At 53.2% G+C, this 27,921-nt stretch overlaps 12 protein-coding genes across 12 annotated transcripts; 8 read left to right on the top strand and 4 right to left on the bottom strand.

Annotated features, from left to right (window-relative positions):
- Positions 1 to 56: 56 nt before the first annotated feature.
- Positions 57 to 860, top strand: DACRYDRAFT_58865 (uncharacterized protein; the record flags this gene model as incomplete). The annotated part of the gene is made up of 5 exons (XM_040775524.1): positions 57 to 307; positions 360 to 433; positions 489 to 516; positions 538 to 682; positions 738 to 860. 5 exons carry the CDS (start codon positions 57 to 59, stop codon positions 858 to 860), a joined length of 621 nt encoding a protein of 206 aa, XP_040624509.1.
- A 1,688-nt stretch (positions 861 to 2,548) lies between these two features.
- DACRYDRAFT_24989 (peptidase) lies at positions 2,549 to 4,882 on the bottom strand. The gene is made up of 15 exons (XM_040773951.1): positions 4,656 to 4,882; positions 4,575 to 4,601; positions 4,502 to 4,512; positions 4,397 to 4,449; positions 4,234 to 4,341; positions 4,126 to 4,184; positions 3,983 to 4,066; positions 3,802 to 3,925; positions 3,711 to 3,746; positions 3,594 to 3,655; positions 3,389 to 3,540; positions 3,196 to 3,326; positions 3,114 to 3,139; positions 3,039 to 3,058; positions 2,549 to 2,983 (listed from the first exon to the last, which is right to left on the bottom strand). The coding sequence occupies exons 1-15, from the start codon at positions 4,857 to 4,859 to the stop codon at positions 2,881 to 2,883; spliced, it is 1,200 nt and encodes a 399-aa protein (XP_040624508.1). The 5' UTR covers positions 4,860 to 4,882; the 3' UTR covers positions 2,549 to 2,880.
- Positions 4,883 to 4,996: 114 nt separating this feature from the next.
- On the top strand, positions 4,997 to 6,395 carry DACRYDRAFT_119279 (ribosomal protein L11). Its single transcript, XM_040770757.1, has 3 exons — positions 4,997 to 5,127; positions 5,181 to 5,628; positions 5,681 to 6,395. The coding sequence occupies exons 1-2, from the start codon at positions 5,095 to 5,097 to the stop codon at positions 5,583 to 5,585; spliced, it is 438 nt and encodes a 145-aa protein (XP_040624507.1). The 5' UTR covers positions 4,997 to 5,094; the 3' UTR covers positions 5,586 to 5,628; positions 5,681 to 6,395.
- A 1,348-nt stretch (positions 6,396 to 7,743) lies between these two features.
- Positions 7,744 to 8,679, top strand: DACRYDRAFT_24987 (uncharacterized protein). The gene is made up of 6 exons (XM_040773950.1): positions 7,744 to 7,803; positions 7,863 to 8,105; positions 8,159 to 8,192; positions 8,245 to 8,415; positions 8,467 to 8,520; positions 8,572 to 8,679. The coding sequence occupies exons 1-6, from the start codon at positions 7,775 to 7,777 to the stop codon at positions 8,575 to 8,577; spliced, it is 537 nt and encodes a 178-aa protein (XP_040624506.1). The 5' UTR covers positions 7,744 to 7,774; the 3' UTR covers positions 8,578 to 8,679.
- An 879-nt stretch (positions 8,680 to 9,558) lies between these two features.
- DACRYDRAFT_111651 (uncharacterized protein) lies at positions 9,559 to 10,851 on the bottom strand (the record flags this gene model as incomplete). The annotated part of the gene is made up of 4 exons (XM_040769274.1): positions 9,559 to 10,083; positions 10,133 to 10,475; positions 10,543 to 10,619; positions 10,699 to 10,851. 4 exons carry the CDS (start codon positions 10,849 to 10,851, stop codon positions 9,559 to 9,561), a joined length of 1,098 nt encoding a protein of 365 aa, XP_040624505.1.
- Positions 10,852 to 12,444: 1,593 nt separating this feature from the next.
- On the top strand, positions 12,445 to 14,113 carry DACRYDRAFT_24986 (uncharacterized protein). The gene is made up of 3 exons (XM_040773949.1): positions 12,445 to 13,251; positions 13,303 to 13,540; positions 13,594 to 14,113. The coding sequence occupies exons 1-3, from the start codon at positions 12,610 to 12,612 to the stop codon at positions 13,671 to 13,673; spliced, it is 960 nt and encodes a 319-aa protein (XP_040624504.1). The 5' UTR covers positions 12,445 to 12,609; the 3' UTR covers positions 13,674 to 14,113.
- Positions 14,114 to 14,188: 75 nt separating this feature from the next.
- On the bottom strand, positions 14,189 to 17,596 carry DACRYDRAFT_24985 (uncharacterized protein). The gene is made up of 10 exons (XM_040773948.1): positions 16,907 to 17,596; positions 16,020 to 16,856; positions 15,859 to 15,972; positions 15,694 to 15,813; positions 15,482 to 15,619; positions 15,202 to 15,348; positions 15,022 to 15,150; positions 14,793 to 14,972; positions 14,564 to 14,740; positions 14,189 to 14,508 (listed from the first exon to the last, which is right to left on the bottom strand). Exons 1-10 carry the CDS (start codon positions 17,300 to 17,302, stop codon positions 14,395 to 14,397), a joined length of 2,352 nt encoding a protein of 783 aa, XP_040624503.1. The 5' UTR covers positions 17,303 to 17,596; the 3' UTR covers positions 14,189 to 14,394.
- Positions 17,597 to 18,620: 1,024 nt separating this feature from the next.
- Positions 18,621 to 20,200, top strand: DACRYDRAFT_58896 (Zn-dependent exopeptidase; the record flags this gene model as incomplete). The annotated part of the gene is made up of 9 exons (XM_040775526.1): positions 18,621 to 18,861; positions 18,918 to 18,971; positions 19,043 to 19,119; positions 19,176 to 19,299; positions 19,355 to 19,390; positions 19,445 to 19,506; positions 19,553 to 19,704; positions 19,767 to 19,901; positions 20,053 to 20,200. The coding sequence occupies 9 exons, from the start codon at positions 18,621 to 18,623 to the stop codon at positions 20,198 to 20,200; spliced, it is 1,029 nt and encodes a 342-aa protein (XP_040624502.1).
- Positions 20,201 to 21,049: 849 nt separating this feature from the next.
- DACRYDRAFT_58969 (MBOAT-domain-containing protein) lies at positions 21,050 to 23,028 on the top strand (the record flags this gene model as incomplete). Its single annotated transcript, XM_040775528.1, has 6 exons — positions 21,050 to 21,327; positions 21,375 to 21,605; positions 21,656 to 22,433; positions 22,477 to 22,574; positions 22,627 to 22,818; positions 22,872 to 23,028. The coding sequence occupies 6 exons, from the start codon at positions 21,050 to 21,052 to the stop codon at positions 23,026 to 23,028; spliced, it is 1,734 nt and encodes a 577-aa protein (XP_040624501.1).
- A 709-nt stretch (positions 23,029 to 23,737) lies between these two features.
- Positions 23,738 to 24,828, top strand: DACRYDRAFT_111646 (uncharacterized protein; the record flags this gene model as incomplete). The annotated part of the gene is made up of 5 exons (XM_040769273.1): positions 23,738 to 23,769; positions 23,832 to 24,188; positions 24,237 to 24,367; positions 24,418 to 24,514; positions 24,603 to 24,828. The coding sequence occupies 5 exons, from the start codon at positions 23,738 to 23,740 to the stop codon at positions 24,826 to 24,828; spliced, it is 843 nt and encodes a 280-aa protein (XP_040624646.1).
- A 981-nt stretch (positions 24,829 to 25,809) lies between these two features.
- DACRYDRAFT_58737 (uncharacterized protein) lies at positions 25,810 to 26,013 on the bottom strand (the record flags this gene model as incomplete). Its single annotated transcript, XM_040775515.1, has 2 exons — positions 25,810 to 25,845; positions 25,900 to 26,013. The coding sequence occupies 2 exons, from the start codon at positions 26,011 to 26,013 to the stop codon at positions 25,810 to 25,812; spliced, it is 150 nt and encodes a 49-aa protein (XP_040624500.1).
- A 206-nt stretch (positions 26,014 to 26,219) lies between these two features.
- On the top strand, positions 26,220 to 27,882 carry DACRYDRAFT_24981 (cystinosin). The gene is made up of 8 exons (XM_040773947.1): positions 26,220 to 26,400; positions 26,468 to 26,639; positions 26,688 to 26,735; positions 26,797 to 26,970; positions 27,049 to 27,108; positions 27,172 to 27,197; positions 27,256 to 27,324; positions 27,409 to 27,882. Exons 1-8 carry the CDS (start codon positions 26,291 to 26,293, stop codon positions 27,611 to 27,613), a joined length of 864 nt encoding a protein of 287 aa, XP_040624499.1. The 5' UTR covers positions 26,220 to 26,290; the 3' UTR covers positions 27,614 to 27,882.
- Positions 27,883 to 27,921: the final 39 nt, after the last annotated feature.

Here is a 27,921-nt window from a genome sequence, read left to right as displayed (position 1 = left end):
ACAACCAACCACTTTATATTAGCTTGCTGACCTTGGTACTCACTACAAACATCATCATGTCTTCTAATACGCGCAGGAAGCGAAAGTCGGGGAGAACATCAGCAAAATCAAGTACTATTGAAGAGATACCAGAAGATGAACAGTGGAGACTAGTGCAAGAGTCCGGGATTCTCAAGCAAGTACCTCAAATACCCCAAGGTACTGGCACGAAGACCCTACCAGATCCGCAGCCGACAGAAAACGACGAGATCTTCCAGGTCTTCGTCTATCTTATTCCATTCTCGTCCCTGTATGCCTTGATGGACATGTCAGTGAGCTGTTATGGGCGTATCTACAGACCCGCTGACTTCGGGGAGAAGACTTGTCCATCAACAGTATCGCCAAGCGATTACCTTCTCTGGGGAAGTCAGCAAGCTGATTGAAGCAGTACCAAGTGAGTTTTTCTGGATAAATACCGTTCACATCCGCTGATAAACGCATCGTGAAAGTCTTAGCCGTCTTTATCTTCTATAGTATGTGAGGCCTTGACGAACGGAGGTCGTCATCGCTGAAAGATCTTCAAGCGAAGCGTCACAAGACGCGAAGATGGGTGCAAGGGGTCCTGACCCTTCTCACGTGTGCGAGTGGTATGCGGCTGTTCTGGGTTGTCAACAAAGGGACGTGGAAAGCTGTCATGCGACAGGTGCGCTGTCTCTTGGGAAATTGTGTCTGCTGGATCCTAATGTAGAGTGGTACAGGCAGCACCTCTCAGCACGGTTTGGATATATGGCATCGTGCAACTCCATCTGATTCCCGCCGTTATCAGCTTATGCGTCATTGGTGCCTTCGTTAAGATGAAAAACCTCAAAATCACACTTTGACTTGGGGGCAGCAGCGCGGTTCCTATCTATTTGACATGAATTCCGGTCTTGCCATGATTGATGTGATTCTGGTCGATGTTACGTGTTGCCTTCGCGAAGCCCGCCGTCCATTTCAGGACAATTCTCCTTATGTCTTAGCTGCGTTATCTGAGAACTGTGCCAGTAGTCCCGGATGGCCTGCCGAGACCTGGTTGCTATCTTCGTCTGGAGACTGAACAACTCTGACATTAACGCAACTACACCTGCCGAGATTCTTCGCTACACTACTCGATGCAATACATGTAATGGATCACAGCTTCCACTGTCACAGAAACGCATGCTTATTGCCCTTCCTCCCGCAGCGTCCACGAACGACACCTCTCGAGAGGTCCAACTTCAAACTTTGATAAAACGGAGGGGTATATGGTAAAATATGGGCAGTTATTTGCACTTGCATATGTTGAACTCGCAACCGCAACTACAGCACAATCAATATACCTTCACGAGCAGTTCGTAAGATTCAGACTTACGTCGAATTGCAATTACAGAGAGAACCTCCACAGTGAAGGTCGATAGGTTCAGTGACCTCAACAACCACCATGTCCACGAGGGCCCCGGGGTTATCGTGGTGCATGTCGACGTTGGAAATGTTGCAGGTCATGGTTTTGCGGGGTCGGGTATCGGAGGAGGTCGCGTGAGGGTATGTGTGAAGTTTGGCGAGGAAACCGTTTGCTGAAAGACAGTAGGCGAAATGGAGCTGTTTATATACGCGAGAGCCCGAGTCGATGGCGAGATTCTCTGGCTGATGTCCTTTCATGGTCTCGGCCATCAATCACAAAAGATTATGGTCAGTGGTGAGATATCCCGACGATGGTCATATGTTTCGGATGGGGAAGCAGCAGCTCCGGAAAGACAGCGCTTTCTGGCCAGAAAGGCGGGAAGTGAGAACCAGCAGATCTCGCAACTGAATATGATCAAATGTTTCCCGGCAGTGCTCTAGCCCAATTAATGGATTTGAGGTTTCACATTACGCCTATTCCCTTGGCCAGATCTGGATTATCAGGTACAGGGTTCTCTAGAGCCACGCACGACCGGAATTAAGAATGTTTCGGCAAAAAGTTGACTTCCTAGAGCGGACGTTATAAGCCCGGTCTTGAACGGGCGAAGCTGTCGATTGAGAGGAAGGAGCGGCCGAAACTTCCGTTGTTGTACTCTTCCAAAAACGGGGGAGAGAAGCTGGGCCAAGTTGGCCATAAAGCTAAAATGCATAGGGTCCACTTCCGTCATTGGAAAAGACCCAGAAAGGAATTGGTCTAGTCCGGAGAACGAAAGGAAACCGAATCCCATTCAGTAGGATTTTCACATGCAGAAGTCGAGAAGGCGCTGTGCAAAGGAAAGAGAGCCTCCTCCTAACAAAGCTAACATTCGCGCCTTTATGCAGCCTTATATGTCCTAGCCGCACATAGAGAAGGGTTTCGCGACCGCCTGTCACACAACCCTGCTTTGTCCGCGCTTCCTTTATTGGGTGGCCTGGTGATGCTGTTGTCCCACCTTCCGCAAAAAACCTACCACCATTTCCTTTCGGGGTATTGCTTGACTTTCCCCAGATCGGAGTAAGCTACTGTCGGTTAGTTCTATCGCGTGAGCGTTCGCTCTTGCTTTGGGACTCCGTCATGAGTTTGTACAACGACCAGACGGATGGTACGAATATTAGAGACCCGTTCCAATCCGATCACGATACCTCGCTACGACCGAACCTTCGCTTGGAAATATCCCATCAGGACGTGCATTGACTATCCTGAAGCGGAGGTGGACCTGATGCCCTAGTGTAGTGGCTTCCGGACGGAGAGCGCAACGCGGAATGCGGATTTGTGGACAACCTATCTCCGCATCCTGTCGAGGGATTCGTAGATAGGTGACAGGAAGAAAATAGGGCCCGATGCTCCCGCTTAGATCGCAGGAAGCCACGTCCAAGATCAAACAGTCGATAGCATTGCTGGCGAGAGTACACACGACGGAGGAATATCAGAGAGTAAGGCGACTAGAGTTTGGACCACCCAGCAGTTTCAATGATATAGCCAACAGCAAGCTTAGAGAATTCCAGCATGTGATCGAAGCTGAACTCGTCCGAAATATCCATGCGACTACAACAAAATATTGTCGTGAGGTGGCTTGTCATTTAATTCACAGGGTGCTCACTCGTTCGTGCTGTGGATATTCTGATTGAAAGGGTCGGTCAGCAACTCAATCTCCCGGACCGCCATAGAACCATACCTTATCCGAATTGTCAAAAGTGCTCTCTGTACACAGCATAATCAGGGTTCGACATCCAAAAGGGACGTTGACGCTGACTTACCAATGCCGAATGCCGAACGATACCCTGCCTTCCCCCACGAGGCATGGTCAGAGCATGCATACCCACATTGTGTGTCGACATATGGGATACCACAATAAGTGTTGACGAGGGTTCGTATGAATTCGGTGAGACTGGATTGGTGGAAGATATCAGCAGTGAAATCGAACCACATCCTTCTCAAATCCCGGCTCACTCGGCATCAACGTAGTCGGTGACAATCCCGATTTCTTCACGCGTTCCCCGCTTGACCCACGCCGTCATATCAAACTGAACCATAGAGTGGATATTAACATTTTCCTGAGCATAGGACTGCGCCACAGCCTGGGATCCAAGCAGACCACCTTCCTATTTCCAAATTTAGTTGATAAACAAGTGCATGTGTGCCCCACGTTCCTTACCTCCGCTGAGTACCAATGGAATTCCACATCCTGCACCGGTGTGTAGTTGCTGGCAAGCAGGCCTGGGAAAAAAGAACTTCGTCTTATGTGGAAGGGTTCACTGTAAAGACGACATACCTCTATATGTCTCGAGGATGGTGACGGTTCCTGACCCTGCAAGGAAGGGTTAGACATACAACGGGCCGGCACCCCGTCAAACCACGCTCACCATCATCGTCTGCGCCGGGCGCCGGTAGGAAGGGAATCGTATTGGCGGAATCCTGGTGGGCACCGATCACCACGGTGCCGTTCTCAACTGCTGCCGCTTCAGAAGCGCCCTTAATCTTCAGGATCTGCCCACAATTCGTGGATTAGCAAATTTTCGTCCCTAAATCTGTGCGGTCCCTCACGATCGAATTTTGTCCCCAAGGATGTGTGAATTCAGTGAGGGTGATTAGGTATGTCAAGGAGGGTGAGGCGTATTCGGCTGTGATCTGCATATGAAGCGCACGTGTTAGATCCCATGACATCCAACCGGGAAACTCCGACTTGCCTCACTGATACGATTCAAAAGCCACTTCTGACTCTCTTTGCCCGTCTCGCTACGATAGTCTAAGAAAGATTCAGCAGAAGCCTGAAGAATACAAAAGATTTTGCATACATCGGGTACGGAAACTTGTGAACTTCTGCAAGTTGCTGATCATGCCATCGACCGTTAAGTTCGCGATGACGGTATTCACCAGATTTTGCTTGTCTGGTGCGGGATACGCTTTGGAGTGATATGAGTATATAAAGCATTTGATCCGTTAACCGAGCGGTCTCACCAAGGGAAGGAGCGAGGGATGTTGGAGGACGCTTGAACCACGGCGTATGGGTTCTGGGAAGAGGGAGTCAATTCGAACGGGCCTAATGTATGGCAGAAGACTTACATGTCAAAGAACTACGGAATACGCATGTGCAAGTGAGTAGGTAGGATGCATGTGTTCAATTGGCAGGACGCACTTTCCGGCCCAAAGCTTTGGCTCGGATCTAGCAGGGATGGTCAGCGGGTTCAACAACAGAACACGATACAAAGCTGCGCACCTTCTCCCGTTCCGTTATCCATACAGGCTTGTCATCCTCGGCGAACTGGACAAGTCTCTCCTCATTCAAGTCGAGCGTGAATCCTTCGGGAACACCAGACGATAAGAACTTCTGGCTGGTCATGCTGAAGTCGTCAATAACAACGGCTCCGGCCCGGTATCCAAGAATAGCAGCACAGAGAAGAGAACTCAGAAATACACGCATGGTTGATGTCCAGATAGTATTGCACCAGAGTTGAAAGGAGGAGGAGAAGGAAACGGTGCAGGGTCTTCAACAACCCACACTGGAGAGGGCTGACGAGGCGCTCTCGTGATCGGAACGCGGAGGATTACATCAGCATGCTGGACGCCTGCCTTTTCACCGTCAACCGCAACGCCTCTCCTCTTCTCCCCAGCGCCTCCTCGGCCCCAAGCCAATTCAACTCTCTTTCATATTACCCATGGCGGCAAAGGCTGCAAAGGCTTCTTTTGTTGTGCGTGCCGTCTTTGATGGCTCATGACACCCAGACTAACAAAGTGTGAATAGAGGCTGCTCATACCGGCTGGCAAGGCGGCCCCAACACCGCCTGTTGGACCTGCTCTAGGTGCAAGAGGTGTCAAGTCTATGGATTTTTGCAAGGAGTTCAACGCCAGGACAGCACATATTGAAGCAGGTGTTCCTATACCAACCGCTATCAACGTCAATGCGGACAGGACGTTCACATTCCAAACAAAAACCCCGCCAACGGCGTTCTTCCTCAAGAGGATCGTCGGCATTGACAAGGGCAACGGGAAGCATGATCAGCCCATCGGAACGATCAGTCTCAAGCATGTATATGAGATTGCAAAAATCAAGGCAACTGACGAACATATGGCGAACATATCCCTAGAAGCCATCGCAAAAACTGTCATCGCGACCGCCAAGAACAACTCAGTTGCCGTCATACCATAGGTTTAACTTCGTGGAATAAGGCAGCTGTAGGATTAAGGATCAGGTGCGTTCGCATCAATCGACTCTCGTGCTCCACACTCTGAATAGTGTCCCAGAGCATGTGTTGCTGTACATCGTTGGCATCAACGGCCGATACGCTGCCTTCTTTCCCGACATCCGAGTCAAATTTGCGATTGGCTATTGGAACAGGCAAACGGCGAAATGTCGATGAAAAGGGAAGACTTCCTCGTCAATTGCGACACTCTGGAGTGTACCGGCGACATGTAGAACGAGAAGAGTGCCGGAGGGCCTGTAATTTCACTTCCTTCTTTGGGTTTCCGTGCACGCTTTCTTCACTGAGCGGCTGAATGCTTCGCAAGTGCATATTTATCCTCCGCTGGCAACACACCTGGGCCTAAGGTGTTTCAGCTCCGACCCGGTCTCATGGATGTCCGTGTGTCAACGTCATGTCGGTTCTCTAACCTTCTTTCAGAGAACGAAAACGGAAGATCTTTCCCGACTGCCCTGCAGGAACGCCGACTACGTAGCGACATTGGCTGCCCCTCCGCGGTGCAAGCAATAGGGCCAACCCTTGCCGATGCGATCCTCTTGTTGAGATTGCTAACCAATTATGACGGTACACCTGGTTTACAACGCGACTATACAAATCACTACCATAAGACTAGAGCACGCGCATTTCCCTTTACCAGACACGAGGCAGCGGCGCGTTATGTCGTTCGACGTCTTGCTCAGACCAGTATGTGCTGGCGGTCGCCACTGGGCAGAGGTACCACCCGCTTTTCATCCGGAGGTTCTACCTCACTGAGCACGAAGGGGTCAGACGTGAATAGATATGTAAGCTACTTTTGTAGATGATCACTGCACGTGGCCGCGGCACATCGGCACCCGGTTCTTCGGCGCTTATCCCCTCGTGGGCTGCTTCCTGTTACGACTCTAACTGGTTGAGTCACCAGGATGTGGTCGGCCATGGACCGGGCACCACCCGTCTTGGCTCCTATGAGGGACAAAGTGACAGTGATCTGGTTTTATTGCTCACCTTGTTGGTCCAAGATAAGGGATTACAAGTCACAGTCGTTAAGACCTGCCAGCAAACCACTAGACGGGCCTCGCCTTTCGAAGCATCCCTTGTCAATGTGTGGAAGGCAGTCGTAATAAGGCTCGATGCTTATTTTTACCAAGAAGGACGAAACTGGCCTGATTAACCTAGCTAAAGGCTTTAAGCTTTAGTTTCGCGGTGGATGAGTGTGGAGGATGGTAGAAGAACGGGAAACATTGGTGGGAAAGCTGTTTTGGGGTCCTCGAGGCCCCATGTGAGAGTTCGCATATGCGGTTGTGTCGAACGACGATACGGTCGACTCCCCTAGATTGGCATCGGCTCAACCACCATCAACATAGACAGCATTCCTGCGTTGACGCGTGTTCTGCCGCATCTTCAACACCTGCGCACAACGAGCTGGGGTCCAGTCACACAACGTGATCACAATGAGGTTCGGGCCTTTCAACGCAGCGCGAGGCACGGCCTTTATTCGCTGGAACCGATACGCACGCTCGGGTCCGTCCGTGCCTTTACGTCGTCCAGAAGTGAATACAATCAGCACTCTTTCCGCTCCAGGACAAACGCCGAGCGGCCATCAACGGATCCCGACACTCTGCGCTTCGCCCACGTTGCCAAGGAACCATAATCGCATACATCGCCCCGATTCCCGTGGCTAATCCGTTTCTTGAAGCGGGTTTTGGTGTAACGCATGCTGCGATTCGAGTTCGATCGTCAGGCCTACGAGCGGTATAAGTCCGGGGCGTTTGCCTTTTGTACGCTCATCCACCTTCCCCTCCATTCGCCATGCAGAAGTCTGGCCTCTCTAGCTGGGTGGCCACGCGTACTGACTACCGCTAACCCCTCGGTGTCCGCTGTCCCCTGCCAGTTGACGGCGTGTGGGGAGAGCATGAAACAAAGTGGCGGTGTCAACTCGCAAGTTCCCAACTTGGAAGGCCACGAGAAGAATAAGTGGCACCTGGAAGACAGCAGCATGGCGAATTCCTTGACTGTGACACCCTGCGACACCCTATGGGAAGGTATATAACAGGTGATATAACCTTGTCAGACAGTCAACAGCAACATATCTTCTATCTTTGTGTCTCGTCGCTCCCCATTCAGATCCAGCTCACTCCTTGTTACAACACTTATCGCCATGACTGGTATACCTACAACCTTTAACTGGTGAATAATAATGTGGTTCTACTGTTGTTGACTCGAGTTGACCGGTGGCTACGTTTTAGGACCTCCCGTGATCCTCGTGACTCGGCCCTGTTCCCGTCCAGCTATGCAATGACTTATCGCTTCATTACGGAGGATCACACCGGCGAGGTTATCACTACCATCCTGAAGGGCATCCGAAATAACAAGGAGGATCGTATCGCTCGACTTGAATGGAGCGGCAACGATGGCTGGGGCCGTGCCGTAATGGGTCGCCTTTCCATGCCAATGGCCGATATGATGCGCAGAGAAGGCTATGGAGAATGGTTGTGTATCATCACTGTATACCTCAAAATAGGCGCCTGACTCTGACTCACAGGGACCGGCTTTTCACAGGACCCGATGGATACATCGTGAGTTTGACAACCAGTATTGGCAACCTAACTAAGTTAATTTGTCGAACAGTACATGTGGACCACGGCACCTAATGGAGAACTGCACCTTTTAGATCCGACTGGCTTCAAAATTGCTTTCTATCGCATGGTGAAGTCAACTCTGCGATACATGGGACAAGAAGTCTGTGGAGAACTGCATATCGTCCCGAAGGACGGTGGCATTGTGCTTCACCCTCCTCTGGTATGTTGCGTAACAACCCGCCGATCGCATCTGAAACATATACGCACATAGATGGACATGATCGTCATCACCGCTATGCTGTATCGGTTTTCCATCCAGCGGGGGGTGCGCATATAGTTAGCTTTCTTCCGAGTGACGTAACTTACCACTCCGTAGTTGTAGCTGGGTTACATGTAGACGCACTCCTTTGTTCACGCCTCAGTACTGTTCCTTCACGTACGCGTCACCTTTGTCCGGAGGATAGAGCATTCACCGGTACCATCCAAAAATGCACGAACATTTGCCGTATTCCATTTGAGATCCTTAGCCTGTGCCTTGTATGTAGTCGATTCCGGAATTCAGGCCGTTTTGTCCCTGCACTCCCCTTGGAAACGCCCACGTGGTCTCATGTTCACGAGAATCCGAGCCTTGTCTCGGGCTGTTGTTGAGAGAAACGTGGCTATAACACCCTTTGTTCACGCGTCGCGCCGGTCTTCGGCGGAAAAGTGGTAGCGACTCAGTGCATGTTCTAGCCCCCAACTTACGAAATCGCCCTTCGTGGCGTCACAGTCCTCACTCTGGGGGGGCTTTTGATAGGAGCCAGTGGGGAAGAAGACCACAATCACTTGCATCAGAACGCCTTATCCGGCATCAGCAGAGTGGATTCGCCCATGATGTGTTCTGGCGCTCGGACGAAATTAGCTTCCCTTCTCGAGCTTTACCCCTCTAACCGATCAGAAGTCATCCTCAATGGTGTGCCCACAAGTCTAAAGAAAACATAAACATCCAGCTTGGCACCCTCTTGGCGAACAATGGCGGCCGAGCGGCCCGCAGTGTGCTGGGATCCGCGGGATACTTAGGTGACAAAAACTGCTTGCTTGCCCAAACGGGAAAGACAACGAGGTATAAAGCGGTGCTTCTCACAGGGTCCAGTGGCAGGTGGGACGACTGCAACGAAGAGTTGCGATGGCATCGTTTGTGCAATGGATAATGAATGTGACTGACTAACAACACAGGGCTGGAACGACTAGAGTATCGAAGCATGAAACGAGTGAAGGGGGATCACGGCGCGAGACGAACGCAAACGATAGACATAGGGTGGGGCTGGCTTGGAAAGAATGAGCGGACACGCACATTGCAAGGGTATTTTGACCCTCATTCCCTTCACGTAGCCAGCACAGTCGCCTCCGGGCTGCTTCCCTCCTGAGCAGCTTCCTCCTTCTCCGCATCCTCCAATTGGGTGTTCACAGCCACCTTGACGGCGACTTCCCTCCCCTCGAACTGTTTCCCATTGACCGCTTCAATACCCTTCTTCTGCGCGGCTTCGTCACCGACGTCAACGAAGCCGTAGCCCTTGCTCCTGCGAGGGGGCCAACGGCGCCTGACAATGCGAGCAGAGACGATGTTGATGCCGGCGGAGGTAAACATCTCCGCGAGCGTCTGGTCCGTCACCGTGAACGGCAGGTTGGCGACGAAGAGCATGTTGGGCGAAAGGGTGCCGACAGGGTCCGTTCCAGCAGGACGACGAGGGCGGGGAGGAGCACGAGGCTTCTTGACACGGGTGGCCTTCTCGTCGCTCTCAGGGGCAGGCTGCGCAGCCTTGGTAGCTGGGGCCTTTGCGCCCTCGGTGGCCTCTCCCGGAGCAGCGTCACCATTGGCCTTGGCACGACGAGCCGGCTTGGGCTTGCGCTGCGGAAGAACGTTAATCGGGAATGGCAGTAGTGTTATTCTGACTCACAGCCGGCTTCTTTTTCTTGGGCGCCTCCTTGGCATCGGCAGCGACGGTTTCTGGCACGTCGATCCTAGCGTGGGTGGCAGGTGCTGGCTCAGCCGCACCTTCACCCTCCGCTTCCTCCTCAGTGACCTCGCCAACCCGCTTAGGAGCTACCCTCGTCCTCTTCTTCTTGGGCTTTTTCTCTTTTTCCTCTACGGGCTTGGCGATCTGGACGGCAACTTTGCGGCCGTCGAGCTCCTTGTCGTTGAGAGCCGTGACGGCGACTTCAGCACGCTCTAGGGCAGAGAACGTCACGAAGGCGTAACCGGCCGGGCGAGGGCCACGGTGGACAAGGTTGACATGGAGACTGATCGGAGATTAGAGTCAGTATCATCGATGCTCAGAAATATGCATATATGCGCGCATATACGTACATATCTGCCTCGAACTCTTTGAAGAAGCCGCGTAGACCTTCCTCAGAGGTGATGTAGGCGAGGTTGCCGGCGAAAACCTATGCAACAACGCGTTCAGCCGAAACGCGATGACGAGGTAAGGAAGACGGCGCATATATGCGCACAAAAATTACACACCTTGGGGCCGGCAGGCTCCTCTACAGCGGCGCCGTTGGCGCCGTTGACCTTCACTTCTACGTTCTCCTGAGGCTTGACCGCGTCGGTCGGAGCGGGCACAGCGTCCTTGGGGGCGGATGCGAGCTGCGGAGCGGCGGCAGTAGGCTCAGACATTGTGCGGGTATTGACCGGAGACGAGGCGTGCGTTTGATAGGCCGGTAGGGGGTTGCTTGGTTTTGAACGTCGAGGACGGCGTTGGATGCTTGCGCTCGTTCTCTCTTGATGGTGGTGGTTAATGGTCAGAACGATGGTCGGTCAAAGTGGCGATGCGTCCGACTTTTACTTCAGGGCCGCGCGGAGCCAGACGACAGGACAGGCCCAGCCGCAAAACAGGCTTGCAACACGCACCAAGAAGCGCGACTTGGTCTTTGTCTAGAAGAATCTACTCCTATCTAATGCATTTTTTAAATCCTATGCTGTACTCCGTCCTTACGTGTCTGGCCCCTTATGAGTTGTAGGGGGATGGTACGGACTCATCTTGTGTCAGAACGCAGCGGCACGCGACCTCTCCCGCCCCCCTAGCGTTTCGATGTCCGCGTGATACGGTTGGGCCCGATTACGGGCTTGACAATTGGTGACTGTATAGTCACCGATAATGCTTACCATCATGGACACGCGTAGTATTGAGGTATGACGTCGATGTGTCCTTCGTCGATCGTCGTAAGCCTCGGACAAAAAGGTGGGAGCGGTAGTCGGATAAATTTCTAATTACAGGAGCTTGACTGTGCGGGAATAATAACCAACGTACTCTAAAGGCCGCTCACAAGGCATTAATTCCGCAGGTGCTTTAACAGCTGCCGTGGAGCGGTAATGGAGCGCCGAATGTTCTAGCAGAGCCTGGTTTATACTGAAGATGAATTGCTCGCCTGGATGTCAGTCAAAAGGGTTGCGCAGCATGGACTTGAAATATTTACAGTAAATTACTAGTCAGGATATTTTCATGATACCACGCGAAAGTTCTTGACTCATTACTGACACCGAGAACACGTTGCATTGGGGCGGACGATACGATGTACAAACAGGTATACTAGAAAGGGACTAATTTTGCATAATTTCAAGATCAACACGACCCCCGCAAACTGTAGAAACGTAGAAGAACGCGACGCGTCTGCTGGACGCGCATGGAAAAAGAGAAGGGCAGCCAAGAATAGCGAGGCGCCAAATAAGTAAACCAAGAACCAGTTGCTGCGCAAAGTGCACCCGCTTCACACGAAGGGCGACGCGCGCTGGCAAGTCGCAAGGTGAGAATAGAAATCGGAACACGTAACACTTGGCGTTTCCTGGATACGATGGTTTGGATCCATTGAATGGGGCAGACGGTCCCGGAAGGAAGGGGCACTCTTCGTGCAAGGATTGTAAGGGTTCTGTTTAATTCAGGTACGGTTATGAGTAGTATTGCTCATAATGTAAACAAAAGTGAGAAAAAGACTGCGCGATATTACGAGGTGAGTGAAAGTGGTTGTTATTTGGTGTATAATAAAAGGCTAGGCAAAGTGACGAATGGATGTGCAGTATGGTAACACGGTTGAAAGGACAGGGACAATTAATACATCGCTGAATCACGCGGAAGCACCGGAAGTAATTCTTTCGTTTGGAAACCCTTCGCAACCACCTTGGCGGCGCCAAATTAACCCAACGCACAACCATGTTTCCTCTTCACCTTGTTTCCTTCTTTCTTTTCTTCACTCCCCCCCCCCCTCATCGTCTCTCACTCTCTCCTCGACGTCCTCCTCGTCCTCCTCGCCATCCACCCGCTTTCTGCCCGCTTTTGGACGGCGTAGTCACTCTCATTTGTTCAAACCCACTCGTTTATATCAACACGGTCATTTCCGCCGCTTCCAACGCGTTTTTACACCCCACAACACATAAACAATGGCTCGCCTTTCTCTTCTCATCTCCCTCATCTCCCTTGCCCTCCTTGTCTCGGCTTCAGGCCAAGAAGCCATGGCTCGCAGTGCCCACAAGAAGCGCGGCAACTGCACGCCCAAGTCTGCTGCGGCCTCTTCCAGCTCTACCAGTGATTCGACCCAGCCTACCAGCAGCACCGACGATAGCCAGCCTTCAAGCACATCCGTTGCACCTGCACCTGTGTCTACTCCCCAGGGTCCCGCCTCTTCGGGCGGCGAAAAGTGTGGTCTTGGCTGGCCTAACGGTGACGATGGAACCATTCTGACTGACCACGGGAACTGCCTGTACTATCACACCTGGTCGGTTTGGCCGGTCAACAGCGGTGGCAAGATGTCCTTCGCCCCCATTTTCTGGGGTCCGGACAAGGCCGACGAATGGTCCGCGAACATCCTCAACGCTGGCGCCAATGTTGCTCTCTTCTTCAACGAGCCCAATGAGTCCGGCCAGTCTAACATCGACCCCAACAGCGCTGTCCCCTACTGGCGTAACAACATGCAGTGGCTGAAGGACCAGCACGGTTACCGCCTCGGTTCTGCTGCCACCTCGTCAAACCCCAATGGCATGGACTGGACCAACACTTTCATGTCAGCTTGCCCAGACTGCACAGTATGTCACGCCCCCCACTTGTCAGTGTTGTACTGACCCTCTCTGGTGTAGATCGACTTCATGTGCCTGCATTATTACGGTACTGACGCTGGTGACTTCCAGACCTACGTCAACCTCTGGCACACCACCTTCAACCGGAACATCTGGGTCACCGAGTTCGCTTGCCAGAACTTCAATGGCGGGCCCCAGTGCGACGACGTCCCCGGCTTCATGTCACAGACCGTTAGCTGGCTCGATTCGCAAGACTTCGTTGAGTACCACTTCTGGTTCGGCATGATGCGCGATATGCGTAAGTGCCTTTCCCCACATCCCCACAATGACGATTCTGATTGTGCTATGCAGAGGGTGTGAACCCCGCGGATGGCCTGATGAACCAGGATGGGTCCCTGTCGGCGCTCGGCGACCAGTACGTCTTCAGCTAGACGCGTCACACGCGCTGAGCACGCACAATCCGCTCAATATACCCGAACGACTACTCCCCTTCGTTCTCCCTTCATCATCCAGCCTGGCATTCCCCCCTTCCCCCCTCAATTTGGAAATTTCACACTGTTCGTGTACCGGCCGTGCCGGTTACCCGTTTTGCACCTAAAGCACAATCGTAACTTCCGTTGGATTGGTTAGAATTCTTGCATGTTGGAGAGTCCGAGACCGTACCAGGACTGGGGGAAGGAGCGGTCCTTGATCGGATCGCGTTCATCTTTGTCTTGTCCTGTCCACTCATCTCGTATTACCCACTTTTACGACTACACAATACATCACACTGCCGGTGCTAGCAACCGAGCAGGCATTGCATTGTCTTGACCTGCACTGCTGCACATACCCTACTGCCTGTTTTTGATGCACAACACTGTTATCACATTTCTTTTTGCTGAGTACGGTGGCTGAAACGATAAGACCGCGTGTGAAAAAAGTCAACTTGATTGAATGGGTTGCATTGATTGCATCGATTTGATTCATGGGATTGCACTGCTACAACAGACATTCTTATGTAAACGACAACAACGTGCAACAGCTCAGGCACTAGGAACCAGATTTATATACATTCACGCCGTTCCCAGGCAGACGAAACAGCGCGGACTCGTGGCGCATCGAGTGCCAATATGTACAGTATTGTACAAAATGTACGTCGCAGACACTGCCTGGTCATGCAGGGTTGAGAGCGAGCCCGGCAGGGAAGGTGATTATGGCATCTATCTTCCAACCTTCGGGTACGGGAGTGTCGAACTCGACCTGTCCGTCAGGCGTGAGCCTACCAACCTATAACAAGTCCTTTCAGTATCCTGCTCTGTCTACGGGGTGGGAGACGACGCACATCGACCTTCGCCTCCTCGTCAACATATAGCACGAGAGCCCCGTCGAACAACGCTTCCTTCTTGATACGCGTGCCGGGCGTGGACATCCCAAACGTCGTTGCGTCCACCACAGGTGCCCCAGGATCGAGTGGCGGGACTTGGTAGTACAGCGGTTCGGGCGGTGCGGCTGCTGCTGCCTGCAGGCTGCGTCAGTATGGCTGGGATGAGATCTAGAGAGGAGGGGCGTACGGAGCTCTCGGCCGGGACGGCACGAGCGATAACTGGGATGCCCTCTGGCTCCTGAGTAGTTGGCGCGTCGGCCATCGCCTCCTGTTCGTGCCACTCTGGCTGGGAAGGCATGTCCGTCGGCTCCCCCCAGCCCGAGTGCTCCTGCATGCCCTCCACCGGATACGCTGGATGTTCATCGCCCTGTATGAGGGTGAGTCATAGAGCATCAGAGGAGGAGGATCCAGCGCACCGCGGGCTCGAAATGCATGTCCTCGGGCATGTGCTCGTCTCCGCCAAACTCATGCGGTCCCTCCGTACCATGCATCCCCTCGTCATGCAACCCCTGGTCGTCGACAGGCGCTCCAGCATCATCTTCCTCCTATGCCAGCAGTCAGTGCCAGCTCAGGACCAATACGAAATAACGACCAACCATCCTATTGCCTCTCAAGCGTGACAGTAAGCTACCTCTGCGTCGTTTGGATGAGCGCGAGCGCTGCGTGCCCGTGTGACTGCTTTCGTCTTGTACGCTGCCTGGGATATCGTAGCCGTACGTGGCAAGAGGTGCCTCCTCGTGTGGCTGAAATAACCATTAATACGGAAATTTTGATGGCATGCGGCGACCACGTGGTTACCGCAAGAGTGATAGGAAGACGCAAGAACATGTGTGGAAGGACAAAGACAAAGACAATGGCATGACTGTGGTGGCTTACCTCTTCCCTAGAACTGCGCCTGAATAAGCCTAAAAGACTGTTCTTCCGCCCCCGACTGCCTTGGTGCGAGCTCCCGGCGTGCTGGGAACCCATCTCGGGCGACATCGGTGAGTCACCAATGACTTCGGTTGGGCCGTCCTTCAAGGACAGTCAGTTACCGGATAAAGAAGCGCGCTTGCCGCTTTCGTCAATAGAGGGATTGGGAGACTGACATTAACCCTGCGAGTAAAGGTCCGGAGGAGACTGCTCCTCCTTCCACGCGTGCCTTTCTGCGAATGCTGGTCGCCCTCGCTTGCAGGAACTTCTGCTTCGTGTACGCTCGGGCCCTCAGTCTAGCGCTGTCAGTCGCAGTAGAATATAAAATGAAATCAGCGTACAGATCGCCGCCTCATCATCCTCCCCAGGAGACTCGGCCTGCGTGGGCGAGTTTCCTCGCTCGGAGACTGCTCCCATGTGCCCTCCGACCGTTCTTCAATAGGGGACTGCAACGTCTGTCAAATGTATCAGCACGTGCTCATCAACCTGAACTGGAACATACCTCTCTCCTCCCAAAAGGGGGCAAGAACCTAAGCACTCTCCTCCTCTGCGGCCCCTCCGTCACAGGCATTGGTCGATCAAACGGGTCCCTCGCCTCCCCCGGCGTGCCCTCAGGGGAATGTATAGTCGGTCCATGCACACTCCCCTGCGTGCTCCCCGGCGGATGACCCTGTTCCGGCCGCACACTCCCACTCCGTTCCCCTTCAGAACCCATCACGCTCCCGCTTCTAGTGCTCCTCCTCGCCGACCGACGAGAAAGCACGTTCCTCTGTAGCTGTCGTTGTTCCTGCAACGACGGCGGGCCGCGAGACATCGTCGGGGCAATGCTCGCGCTTTCCTGGAAGACAGTCTGGTCGTGGTACATCTCTGGGTAGTAGCCTGCTGGGGGCTGGCCGGGGAAGGGCACGTCCGATACTCGCCGGGAGGAACGGCGCGTGCCCCCGGAGCCGGCGCTGCGCGGGTCTGAGATTCGGCGGTCGGGGAGACTAGCTGTGCGGGAGTGGGCGGGGGAGGCGGTCAGCTCCCGGGCGACGACGAGTGGGAAAGGCTGCTCGTGCATGCTACCCGGGCCTGGGGAACCAGGGGAAGAAGGAAGGGGAGCATCGTGTGCCGGCACAGGGGGGCCTTCGCTGCGCACCGATCGGACAGAGGCGGATTTGGGAGGAGGTACAGGTGCAGGTGCGGGCGCGGGCGCGGGTGCAGGTGCAGGGCCGGTGGTGGACTTCCGCCGTCCGAGGGAGAAGAGCCGCCTTCGAGGCGCGTCGGTTGTTGGCGGGAGATTGCGCTCGGATTGGGCGGGCATGTAGGCTGACAGGTCTGGTGCACCTTCGGAGCCTTCCTGGATGCATGTTCAGCATGCAGAAAAGAACGCAGGAGAAAGCAACGTACCAAAGTGTTCCTCCTCCCTCTCTTGGTCAGTTTCCCCCCGCTGATCCTCTGGAACCCTCTGTCCATCTGCGAAATAGGCGGGTATTCCGCTGCCGCTGGATGATGTTCCTCACTAAACTGTGCATATGCGAAACCTTGCGCATGCGGGTCCGACCTCTGGCTCCTAGCCATCGAGCGCTGCGAGCGTACTTCCTCCCTCGCACTCCCCTGCCTCACGCTGCCCTTGTCGGAATGAGGGACTCCGCTCGGTCCAGCTTCGTAGCGCATCGCTTCCGCGTCTTCAGCAGACACGCCTGCTCGAGGGCAAAACGGATCGTCCTCTTCGAGGGAGAACCGCTTCCTGCTCTTGCGAAGAGGTGTGGGCTTTCCTTGCGGCTGCCCGGCGATAGGTGTCATGGGTACGACATCGTCTGGGGGTTCAGGACGCGTCGGGGGTGGGGCAGTGCGCGCAGCAGCAGGCCGCCGCAAGCGGGAGAACCATCCTCTGCGCTCTGTAGGCTCTGGTGCGGGATCGAGAAAGTGACTCGGCTCAAAAGCGGGGGCGACGGCTATGGGATCTCGCTGAGAATCGAATGACGGTCGAACGCTGCCTTGTTGACGTCCTAGAAAATGATGGCCGGAGTGTATGGAACGGATGGCTGCGATATCCTCTGGGTCGTTGAAATGCACCGGCTCAGGACGTTCGTAGTCTGCTGTTTGACGCCGACGTGCACGGGAGAACATGGTGGTTTGTTATGAAGGGTTAAAGGGAGAGGAGAAGAGGGTAAAGTGAGGGAAGGTGTATACCGCAGAGGAAAGGCGTCGCATACGTCTCTTCACGAGTTGTGATACGCGAGGTTGAGCGTGAATCGAAGTAGGCAGGCAGCCTCACCCCTCGCACGCCTTTCCCCTCCCTGACAACGCAGATATTTCCCAGAAGATTGTACAGATATTTCCAGTTATGGTAATTGCAGTTGACAGTAGGTGAACGTTGTATATCAAGCAGTACGGGGGGGAATAAAGCAAATCAGAGGGTATAAGGGATATTAGACGCCGAAGTGAACAATCAATGTTGGTTAGTCCCTGATGCCACGATGTTGCAAGTCGTAATAAGAACACTCCGGAACCGAATACCATATGGTTGTTTATTGTCTACTTTCTTCTATGAGGTCGGACATTTCTGCAATGGAAATTCGTGATCATGCAAGAGCAAGGCCAAATTGATACGATGATGTAGACAACTATGCGACTGGAATGTACATTGGAATGTTAGAACCGGCTGCGACAGACTTGACCTCATCTCGACATGCTCGCTGCGCAAGTCGTCATCCTCGCCACTGGGATTGCTAAACCCCGCACATCCAGCGCTCACTCGAATGCACAAGTTCTCTCTCAACATGCGTCGACTTCCAATTCTGTGCGCCGCGATACTGGCATTAGCTAGCCAGAAGCTACTCTCTTCCGTCCCTGAAGGCTTCACGTTGGACCTGAACGAGCAGAGACTTGTTCAGTTCGCCGAGGATGAGGAGCCTATGTGGATAACGGAACGGGACAAGGTGCGCCGTTGTGTTTCGTCCTCTGTTGTTGAACCCACTGACCATGCGCCTGCCAGATCCGAGCGAAAGCCTCGGGCCGTCAAGTGAGCGTTCAACGAACATATACATCCTCCGCTCACCTGCAGATCCCGTACTGCGTAGTTCTTTGATATGTGAGTCTTCAACCCCAAATCAAGCTCATGCGCTTGAGTGATCTCTCCCCAGAACCCATACGCCGTGGTTCAAGCGTCCTCCAACACCCCTCGCTCGTTCCCGTGGTAAGACCGCTCGGTCAACGGATCAACTGCATTATACACTCATATCACTTCAAAGCGTATCCCTCACCAGACAAGCAAAGTCTGGTGAATGCCGTCATCGCGAACTTAACGGTCGATGGTATGATCAGCAACTTACAGAAGTTCACAAGTTTCCGTACCCGTTGTATGCACAATCCACTGTATTCCTCACACTCAGGCTCGATGCTAAACCTGTTCTAGACTATCGGAGTGAGACGGGCAAGGAGAGCCAGAAGTGGCTTTTGAATCGTATCAGTTAGTGAGGCGAGTAACAGTCCTGGGGTTGCATATGATCTCTCACCTGTGCGCTCATACGTAGATCACAGCCGAATACGCCTCACCCTCCCTGAAGCACCTCGTTAACCTCACTGAATTCATACACCCTTGGGGGCAGAACTCGATCGTAAGTAGCCTCGCGCATAGAGGACCGACCGACCGTTGATCCATAGTGTGCGGTAGATCCTACGAATCAAGGGAGCTTCTAAAGCCGCGACGGCGGAGAAGGGCACTGTCGTCATTGGCGCACACTTAGATTCTACCAATTATGACCCCTTCCTGCCTGCGCCTGGAGCAGACGATGATGGTGAGCGTGCTTTGTTAGGATCTGGACGAGTCGCTGGATGTAACCTTCCTTGTAGGTTCAGGAACCATGACTATCCTCGAAGCGTACAGAGGTGTGTCGTCTTTCCAAGGGAACTTCCTCGTGTGGACTTACCTCCTTTTCTCAGGATTGCTTGCTAGCAACTACACACCGGTGCAGGACGTGGAATTCCATTGGTACGCAGCGGAGGTGAGCAAATGTGGCATACCCTGCCATCATCTAAATTTGGAAACAGGAGGGCGGTCTGCTCGGATCCCAGGCTGTGGCTCAGTCCTATGCCGAGAGAAATGTCAATATCCAATCTATGATTCAGTTTGATATGACGGCGTGGGTCAAGCGGGGAACGCGTGAAGAAATCGGGATCATCACCGACTATGTTGATGCCGAGTGAGGAACTTGAGGATGAGGCTCGTCCTCTATGCTGACGCGTATGTCTGGGATCAATCCAGCCTCGCCGAGTTTATACGAACCTTGGTCAACATGTATTGCAGTATCCCATATGTCGACACGAAATGCGGGTTTGCATGCTCGGATCACGCATCGTGGAGGAAAGCCGGCTACCGTTGGGGATTCTGTCTCGGCAAGTCAACATTGACTCTCCTAGATATCGGACATTGATGACGTTGTGTATAGAGAGCGCCTGGGAGAATGAGAATAAGGTATGTTGTACCGGTATAGGATATCAACTGCTGACTACGCATTGCTAGGAACACGGCCATACCGCGAATGAGTAAGCGCTCTATTTAATCAGGATTGGACTGGCTTACCGACAATCCCTAGTCGAATCGACATTTCGGACGAGTTCAGCTTTGATCACATGCTGGAATTCTCCAAGCTTGCGGTTGGATACATCATCGAATCGGCTGGCTGGGCGAACCGTTAAAAGTAAAGGGGAGGTGCAACACAGGATAGTGCATGATTTCACCCGAGGGTCACTCGGGTGTTTGCAAATGGGCAACGAGGAGATGAACAAGCGGGTACCGAGCCTGGAACGATCGTGGGAAAGGAGTGCGAAGTCAATCATAATTTTAGCTGCAGGTTAGCGATTGGAATGCGGGGTATTGGAATGTTTAGACCAACTTAGTTTTACCAGTCTGGCTCCTGACCAGTACTGCATGACGTTCTCGTACAAAGAACTACATGGGCTTGCCCGATCACCGAAAGGCAGTGTACATTGCCTGTTGATAATTGTATACATACATGCCTGTACACTTTCCTTGAATCGGCGTCCGATGTATTCCCCCAGTTCCCGCAACGCCATGCAATGTCAGGTGATGATATCTCCGTTCCCCTGTGCCTTCTTGACAAAAAGGCGCCCAGTCAGCCATTGACAGATGTTCTACTCACGTTACCAAAAGATGTTTCGAGTCGAGACCCTTTCCTATTGTCAACCAATCCGACGTCATCACTTCCGAATCTCCGGCCGTTGCTCCGCCACCCTGATTCGGCCTTGTCTCCTTTGCTTCTTTTACAGTAACTGCACAGCTCATCATCTCAACTTAAGTATTTACTTTGAGCTGCGCTCGCTTGCTTTCCTTCAACATATATAACTCTTGTTTCCTGGCGAGAGAGAGAGGCACGCACCACCATCTCGAAATCGACAGGTCGAATCAAGGATGAGCAAACCGTTGGAGGGAAAAGAGTGCGTCAAACATCTACAGTTCCCAACTCATCTGACTATCACAGGCTCCCCTCTGTACCCGTCATCCAAGTCCCCGACTCCCCACCAACAATGAACGGTACAAGCCACCCCCATGGCGGACACACGGACGTCCAAACCGCATCCATCTCTACCCAAGGGAGCAAGATCGAGACTGCAGAGGGTACGATCCATGTCCAGCCTTTCCGCCCACGGGGGTCCAAACACCTCCGCGCGGTCGTGAGCTTCACACCGAGGATATCGGCGTTCGATAGGGAGAATGCGACGAGTGGGCAGGACCAATTCAGAGGGTTTTATACCCTGTTCTGGATCGCAATGTTTCTGCTTATAATAAGGACGTTCATTACCAGGTGCGTGTATCCTGAGCGCTGCCTAGAGGATGCTGACCAGAGAACAGTTACGAACAGAATGGGTACCCCCTCTCGCTCGCATTCGCCAGCCTCTTCTCGCGCGACGCTAAGACGCTTGCGCTGAGCGACGGGGTGCTAGTCCTCAGCACGGGCATGTCCGTCTTGCTCATGAAAGCCGTCAAGCGAGGGTGGTTCAGATACTGGCCGTTTGGAGCGGTTCTGCACTATACGTGGATGGTCTTCACGCTCGTCGCGGCTATCACGTGGACGTTTAACCGGTATGTGGCACTCCTTGGTAGGAAGCGGTGGATTGACCAGATGAGGGCAGCCAATGGCCTTGGGTCCAGTCGGGCTTCCTAACCCTGCACGCAATGGTCATGTGCATGAAGGTTCACTCCTACTTGGCGGTAAACGGTTACCTCTCTGACGTGCACCGGCATGCCGAATCCCTAGAGCGGCAACTTCGAGCCCTGTGCGTCTCCGAAAGCGAGGGTTGGGAGCACGCACTCGAGGAAGCCCAAAAGGCACGGGAAAAGCAAGAGACGAGCACTGAGGATTCCCCTATTGGTACCCCTGCGCTCCTCCCGGAGGGTGCGACGACGAAGGGCTACGCAGGGGGAAACCCGATTGCCGAGGGCCTCCGACCGAGGATTATGGCCATGGTGGAAGGCACACCTGCCGGTTCGCGCGCTGCTACTCCCCCGCTAGACACAACCATCAAGGAGAAGAAGCCGTACTTCACTCCTATAGAATCACACCAGCACCCGCTATTCGACCATCCTAACAACAAAATCTCCGAGCTGGCTGAAGAGCTCGGCTCACTTGAGCAGGAACTTACTAGTGTAGGCCTGAACCGGATCCGCTGGCCGGCAAACGTCACCTTCACAAACTTTGCGGATTACATGCTTATTCCCACGCTGGTGTACGAACTTGAGTACCCGCGTACGGACCGCATACGCCCTACATACCTGTTCGAGAAGACCGTAGCGACGTTCGGGACGTTCACACTCCTCTACACTGTGACGGAACATTATATCATGCCGCTGACGCCGAGGCCCGACCAGTCGTTCTTCCGCTCTTTGATTGATCTCGCACTCCCGTTTATGGTGAGTCTGTCCATTTCTAACTGGGCGTTGCTGACAAGCGAAGCTGTGTTATATCATCCTCTTCTACCTCATCTTTGAGTGTATATGTAATGCATTTGCAGAACTGTCGCGCTTCGCCGATCGGCAGTTCTACGAAGACTGGTCCGTCCCTTTTCCACATTTCTCCCTCATTCATCCTCCTGACCACCAGCAGGTGGAACTCGGTAACATTCGACGAGTTCGCGCGCAAATGGAACAAACCCGTGCACACCTTCTTCCTCCGACACGTCTACGCGAGCACCATCAGCAGCTACAAGATCTCAAAGTCTTCTGCTATGTGGATCACCTTCCTCCTCTCTGCTGTCATGCACGAACTGGTAATGGCAATCGTGACCAAGAAATTCCGGTGCGGTCCGCTCTCCTCGCTCATGTGCTGCTTGCTCATCTTCCCCGGCGCAGGATGTACCTGTTCATGATGCAGATGTGTCAGATCCCCATGATATTCCTCGGTCGTCTCCCTGCTATTAAGAAGAACAAAACGCTAGGAAACGTCGTCTTCTGGATGTCCCTCATGGCGGGCTTCCCCCTGCTTTGTGTCGCATATGTCGCTTACTGATTGTGCGCATGGGGAAGAAGGAAGGAAAGGATCTTGTAAGAGTTTGATGTACAGTATAATTCGATTCTTGTCAACGGATGGAACGGTCTTTGGAAAGACGTCTCGCACGCATTGCGATCGCAATACTGGTATGTCAGGGTCGGCGATGGCAAGCGGTTGGTGCGAGTTCAAAGCACACATTGCACCATCGTTCATCACTCAGCCAGTCCAGTTCTCTGTCACCTTGCTTAGACGCCTGGTGCGTGGCCGTTTTGCAATTACACTCTTGCGCCATCGATAGAATATCAATCTATCCAGGCGTGAGAAGAAATATTCCACAAGAGCACCATCTCCGCCGGATCCGGAACGGAGGCCTGTATTCCAGAGGCTTATAAAGCGTTCAAGGGTCCGATCTGGGTCGATCAACGTGTGGTCTGAGGGGATGATGAATAGGACGCGGGAGAAGACGTTACCCAAAATGGAAGGAGTCGCCCACGCCTTCGTCAGCTGTGTTTCGTCATCACCCAGACTGATGGGCTTGGATGCCTTAACCGGGAAGCCGTCTGCTGCTTTGGGGTACGCCTTCCCATAACTTTACACTTCCAAGTCACCTGCTCATCACTCAGAGACTATGTATATCATGCACGGCGTCTACTTGCAAGCCACCAACCCTCCCCCCTTCCTCCTCCTTCCACACCGTAGACATCCCCCTCCCTGAATAACGACCAACATGCCCGCAAAGATCGCAGTCATTTACTACTCGTGAGTCGCTGCGTCGGACGTCAATCCCGTCCACGCCGGGAAAGCTAACAGCATATATACAGCATGTACGGGCATATCAAGCAGCTCGCGGAGAAGGCTGTCGAGGGCGTAAAGTCCGCCGGCGCATCCGTGACGCTCTACCAGTTCCCTGAGACGCTGAACGAAGAGATTCTGGGGAAGATGCACGCTCCTCCCAAGGACGCCGCTGTGCCTATCATCACCCCCGCCGATTTGAAGGAATACGACGGCATCATCTTCGCTTTCCCGACCCGTTACGGCCGTGCGGTCGCACAGGCATCCGCGTTCTTTGACGCTACTGGCCAACTCTGGGCTACGGGTGCCCTCGTGGGCAAATTCGCGGCTACGATCGTCTCCACTGCTACGCAGAACGGTGGTCAAGAGACGACCCATCTTACCACGTGAGTTCGACCTTCAACTGCAGACCCTCGGAACTGACGAGAACACAGGATGCCCTTCTTCGCTCATCATGGCCTCATCTACGTCCCGATCGGTTATGTCGACAAGAACCTGTTCAACCTTCAGGAGATCCACGGCGGCTCCCCATGGGGCGCATCCACCATGGCGAGCAGCGATGGCTGTACGTCCCCCGGTGCTCTTCAGCCGATGTATACTGATCATCTTATGCAGCTCGCCAACCAACCGATCTCGAAAAGTCCGTCGCCGAGTACCAGGGCAAGTACTTTGCCGGAGTAGTGAACACCTACGTTGCAGGGAAGGCCGCCCAGTGAGCTCAGGCCTAGCATAGAACCTACCGCAGTCCTGACCAACGCGCAATGCATAAATTGTTGAAATTGTGCATTTTTTGCTCTAAGATCCGCGGCTGCACCCGCACCTGCTGTCGCTGCCCTCGAAGTGCCCGCATCGGCACAAAACCCCGCGGAAGTGCACAAAGAGGCAGGAGGGTACGACCTCGAGCTTACCACTGCCGCGCCTGCCGTCGCCGCCGCTCCCGCTCCGAAGTCGGAAGCCCCGGCCGCTACGAAGAACGAGGATGGCCCACGCGAGAAGACAGGCTGGAGAAAGTACGTCTGCTGCTGAGCTGTCATTCTCCTTCTGTATAAGGACTGCTGAACCGTACTTTTTTGTCTTATTATTCACATGCGTCAAGTACACGTATCCTTCTTGCCAACGGCATAATATCATGATTCCTCGAAGTATGGCAGTGGTGTTACTTCCTTTCGTGTTGAAATATGGCCGAGATCGTGCTCGATCAGGAACCCTTATCCTTGATGAGCGTGTCGGTTCCCACGGTTGGACAGGGCAAGATCGCGAGGATGAATTACAGGATCTCGAGACCTAGTGGATAAAGCAGTACTTTAGAGGGTTGCGCTGCCAATCCTGGGTGACTGGGGCTGGCCGATGTGTCGTCTGATCATACAGAGAACAGACAACTTCGCTTATCCCCTCTTTGTTGGAAGGAGAACGGATCGAAACCAGAAAGCCAGATCGGGGCAAGAGACAAACAACGTCGTTCTCGTTCAACAACCGGAGACCAAACGGAGTTTGGTCGGGGGCTAGTGATTAAGTAGATTGTCTGATCGCATCCAAAGCGTACCAGAGAGTCGTTCAGTCAATTGTTCGGCAAGCCGTTACACAGGACCTCCGTTGACAAGTTAAGCAGAGGGGACTCAGAGGATCCATGCAGGAGACCAAGGTTGACCAGTACCATGCAGGAACAGAGAGTGCTCAGTGCACATGGATGAGACACAATATCGAGTGAAATCTTCAGAGACAAGGTTCGTACATTAAGCTCAATGGGTAGGAGTACAGGCATGGTTGGACATAAGGGAGAGGCGATGACAAAAGATGAGTCGAAAGCAGCTGCTTGGGCCGGATCGCATCTTCCAGCAAGACAACGAATCAAGGCTACTGAGATCGTCTGAGTGACTATCGAGCTTCAAATTGAACCTATTTGAAAGCATTGATATGCTGTCTTCCAAGCAGGAAAGGATGTGAACTTACGACTGAGTCATCATACCACACATCGGTCAACGGTCAGCTCGATCGTATTTCATCTTATCATATTGACTCACCCTTCTTAGTCCTCTTCTTATACTGCATCCACAGTCAGCCTCTCGCCCTAAAGTAATACAGTAGATGTGAACTCACCATAATCCGATGTCCGCACTCCATGCACTTGATCGGCTGCCTCGGGACGATATGGTTCTTAGCCCCACAATCAGCGCAGAGATATTCGAGCTCCGCACGTTCACGCTGGATCATCTCTTGATGAGCTTCAGCGCGTGCTTGACGGTTGGGGTCTGAGGGATCCATTATCGAAGTAGTACTGGTGGGAGACGACAGATGGACGAGTGCTGCTGGATAAGCGAGTGTTGTTGGATGAACGAGTGGCGAAAATTATGGGCGGCTCAGGGATTACAGAAAGTCGCGCAATCGCCGGTCGGACTTACGGCAGCCTTTCCCCTGAGCCGACGTCCATGATGGCGACTTCGACGTTCCCCTGCTTGCTCTCGTCAGCTCACTGTCGTTTGTATTGCTGATGATGGCTGCTCCGCTTGAAGTGCTATCCATAATCATAGGATGGACATACTTTTTCCTATGGAGCTTCTCGTTCTACGGACAAGTGGTGCTCAACTTCCGCCGAAAGAGGTGCGCACGACCTGCTCTCGGCAATAGAAGTCCTTTAACAAGGTCAATCATCTGTTCTATCGCTCAGAGTGGACGGGCTGTCTATGGACTTCACCTGGCTCAACTCGTTCGGACATGGGTCCTATGCAGTATTCACTACAGCAATGTTCTTCAGCGCTGAAGTAAGACGGCAGTATCGGGAGCACAACGATGGGCATGACAGTTCTGTACGGGCGAACGACGTTGCTTTCGCTGTCCACGTGCGCGCTTTCCACATTGTGCCAAGTGTCTCCTGAATGAGAATATAGGCATTCACGCTCGCAACGATCACCTTGTTGCAGACCTTCTGGTATCCGGTACGTCTACGCCCTACACAACCACTTCGACCAATCTCCGACTCTAATACACTTGCTGTAGCGCGCACCCGACCAACGCCTTTCCAATTTCAACCGTATCCTCCTCCTGGCTTTCGGGACCTTCTGTGTCGTGGACCTGACATTGGTAGCGAGCCGGGTAGAGCAGGTACTCCCGTTCCTGAACCACTTGAGTTACTTCAAACTCTATGTCTCCATCGCCAAGTATGTGCCCCAGGTACGTCCGTGCACATCGTCGCTGCCCTTTCCACTGGTATACAATGATATGAATGCTCATCGTCACGTCGTCGCGCAGGCATGGTTGAATTATCAACGCAAGTCAACAGTAGGGTGGAGCATCTCCAACATCCTCCTGGTGAGCGTCACCCTTCCAACTCGATGACATCACTTAGTGACCACGTTTCGTTCCTGGATACAGGACTTCAGCGGTGGTGTGCTTTCCCTGTAAGTGTATTTATCCGCTCCCGATTGTGTATGAATCCCTTACAAAGTCAATTGCCAGTGCTCAGCTGTTCCTAGATTCATGGCTCGCACGTGATTGGACGTCCATCACCGGCAACCCCGTGAAATTGTATGTCCCGATCTTGCGCTGCTTCGCGACAGACAGGGGTTTCCCGGTCGCGATCTGGATAATCATACTGATTCTTCGAAACAGCGGCCTTTCATTCCTTTCCATCTTGTTCGACATGCTGTTCATTCTCCAGCATTATGTGTTTTACCGGCACACGAGGGAGAAGCCAGACATGGAGGGCGCAACGGAGACGGCAGAGGAGGGAGCGGTCGGAGAGCAGCTTCACGACGAACAGACACCACTGTTGCGGGATGCGTCCTCTCGGTCTCTCTTGGCGTTGGCTACCTAGAGGACGCGTCCAGCAGCGGCGAGTGTTATTCTGTTGTTATTGGTCTCATTCAACAGTTTCCCGGACGGCGTGGATGGTTGTTGGCTAAGCGCGCTTTTGTTCGTCGTTGCTGCTGCGCCGGCGCGCCGGTGGCCCCAACTGGAATGTGGGCGGACGACCGGGAATAGCAACGACGCCTTGGAGACCCTGTTCGATCCGCCTGGTCTATGTTTCCTTTTGCAGATATGTGTTACAAATAGTGGTTTTTCCGATGGATGTTCTACGTAGATGATGATGGATTTATTCTGCTTCTACGGTTGTTCTCAGTC

This window comes from Dacryopinax primogenitus (genome assembly GCF_000292625.1).
Source record: "Dacryopinax primogenitus strain DJM-731 SS1 chromosome Unknown DACRYscaffold_22, whole genome shotgun sequence".
Classification (NCBI taxonomy): domain Eukaryota; kingdom Fungi; phylum Basidiomycota; class Dacrymycetes; order Dacrymycetales; family Dacrymycetaceae; genus Dacryopinax; species Dacryopinax primogenitus.
The sequence above is the reverse complement of the archived record's forward strand: the minus strand, read 5'-3'. Positions and strand labels throughout refer to the sequence as shown.

Excerpts from the sequence above, each read along its gene's own strand:
- DACRYDRAFT_24989 (XM_040773951.1), bottom strand. The coding sequence starts at position 4,859 with ATGCGTGTATTTCTGAGTTCTCTTCTCTGTGCTGCTATTCTTGGATAC. Across the intron at positions 3,140-3,195 it reads TCGTTCGGCATTCGGCATTG|AGAGCACTTTTGACAATTCG; the intron begins GTAAGTCAGCGT and ends TGCTGTGTACAG. Across the intron at positions 3,059-3,113 it reads CTTTTGACAATTCGGATAAG|AATATCCACAGCACGAACGA; the intron begins GTATGGTTCTAT and ends CCTTTCAATCAG.
- DACRYDRAFT_119279 (XM_040770757.1), top strand. The coding sequence starts at position 5,095 with ATGGCGGCAAAGGCTGCAAAGGCTTCTTTTGTT. Across the intron at positions 5,128-5,180 it reads CTGCAAAGGCTTCTTTTGTT|AGGCTGCTCATACCGGCTGG; the intron begins GTGCGTGCCGTC and ends AAGTGTGAATAG.
- DACRYDRAFT_24987 (XM_040773950.1), top strand. The coding sequence starts at position 7,775 with ATGACTGGTATACCTACAACCTTTAACTG. Across the intron at positions 8,106-8,158 it reads AGAGAAGGCTATGGAGAATG|GGACCGGCTTTTCACAGGAC; the intron begins GTTGTGTATCAT and ends TCTGACTCACAG. Across the intron at positions 8,416-8,466 it reads TTGTGCTTCACCCTCCTCTG|ATGGACATGATCGTCATCAC; the intron begins GTATGTTGCGTA and ends ATACGCACATAG.
- DACRYDRAFT_24986 (XM_040773949.1), top strand. The coding sequence starts at position 12,610 with ATGGCTCGCCTTTCTCTTCTCATCTCCCTCATCTCCCTTGCCCTCCTT. Across the intron at positions 13,252-13,302 it reads CAGCTTGCCCAGACTGCACA|ATCGACTTCATGTGCCTGCA; the intron begins GTATGTCACGCC and ends TCTCTGGTGTAG. Across the intron at positions 13,541-13,593 it reads CGGCATGATGCGCGATATGC|AGGGTGTGAACCCCGCGGAT; the intron begins GTAAGTGCCTTT and ends TGTGCTATGCAG.
- DACRYDRAFT_24985 (XM_040773948.1), bottom strand. The coding sequence starts at position 17,302 with ATGACACCTATCGCCGGGCAGCCGCAAGGAAAGCCCACACCTCTTCGC. Across the intron at positions 15,814-15,858 it reads GGATGATGAGGCGGCGATCT|ACTGAGGGCCCGAGCGTACA; the intron begins GTACGCTGATTT and ends TGACAGCGCTAG. Across the intron at positions 15,349-15,481 it reads GGCGCAGTTCTAGGGAAGAG|CCACACGAGGAGGCACCTCT; the intron begins GTAAGCCACCAC and ends TGGTTATTTCAG.
- DACRYDRAFT_24981 (XM_040773947.1), top strand. The coding sequence starts at position 26,291 with ATGATGGCTGCTCCGCTTGAAGTGCTATCCATAATCATAGGATGGACA. Across the intron at positions 26,640-26,687 it reads ACGTTGCTTTCGCTGTCCAC|GCATTCACGCTCGCAACGAT; the intron begins GTGCGCGCTTTC and ends ATGAGAATATAG. Across the intron at positions 26,971-27,048 it reads TCGCCAAGTATGTGCCCCAG|GCATGGTTGAATTATCAACG; the intron begins GTACGTCCGTGC and ends GTCGTCGCGCAG.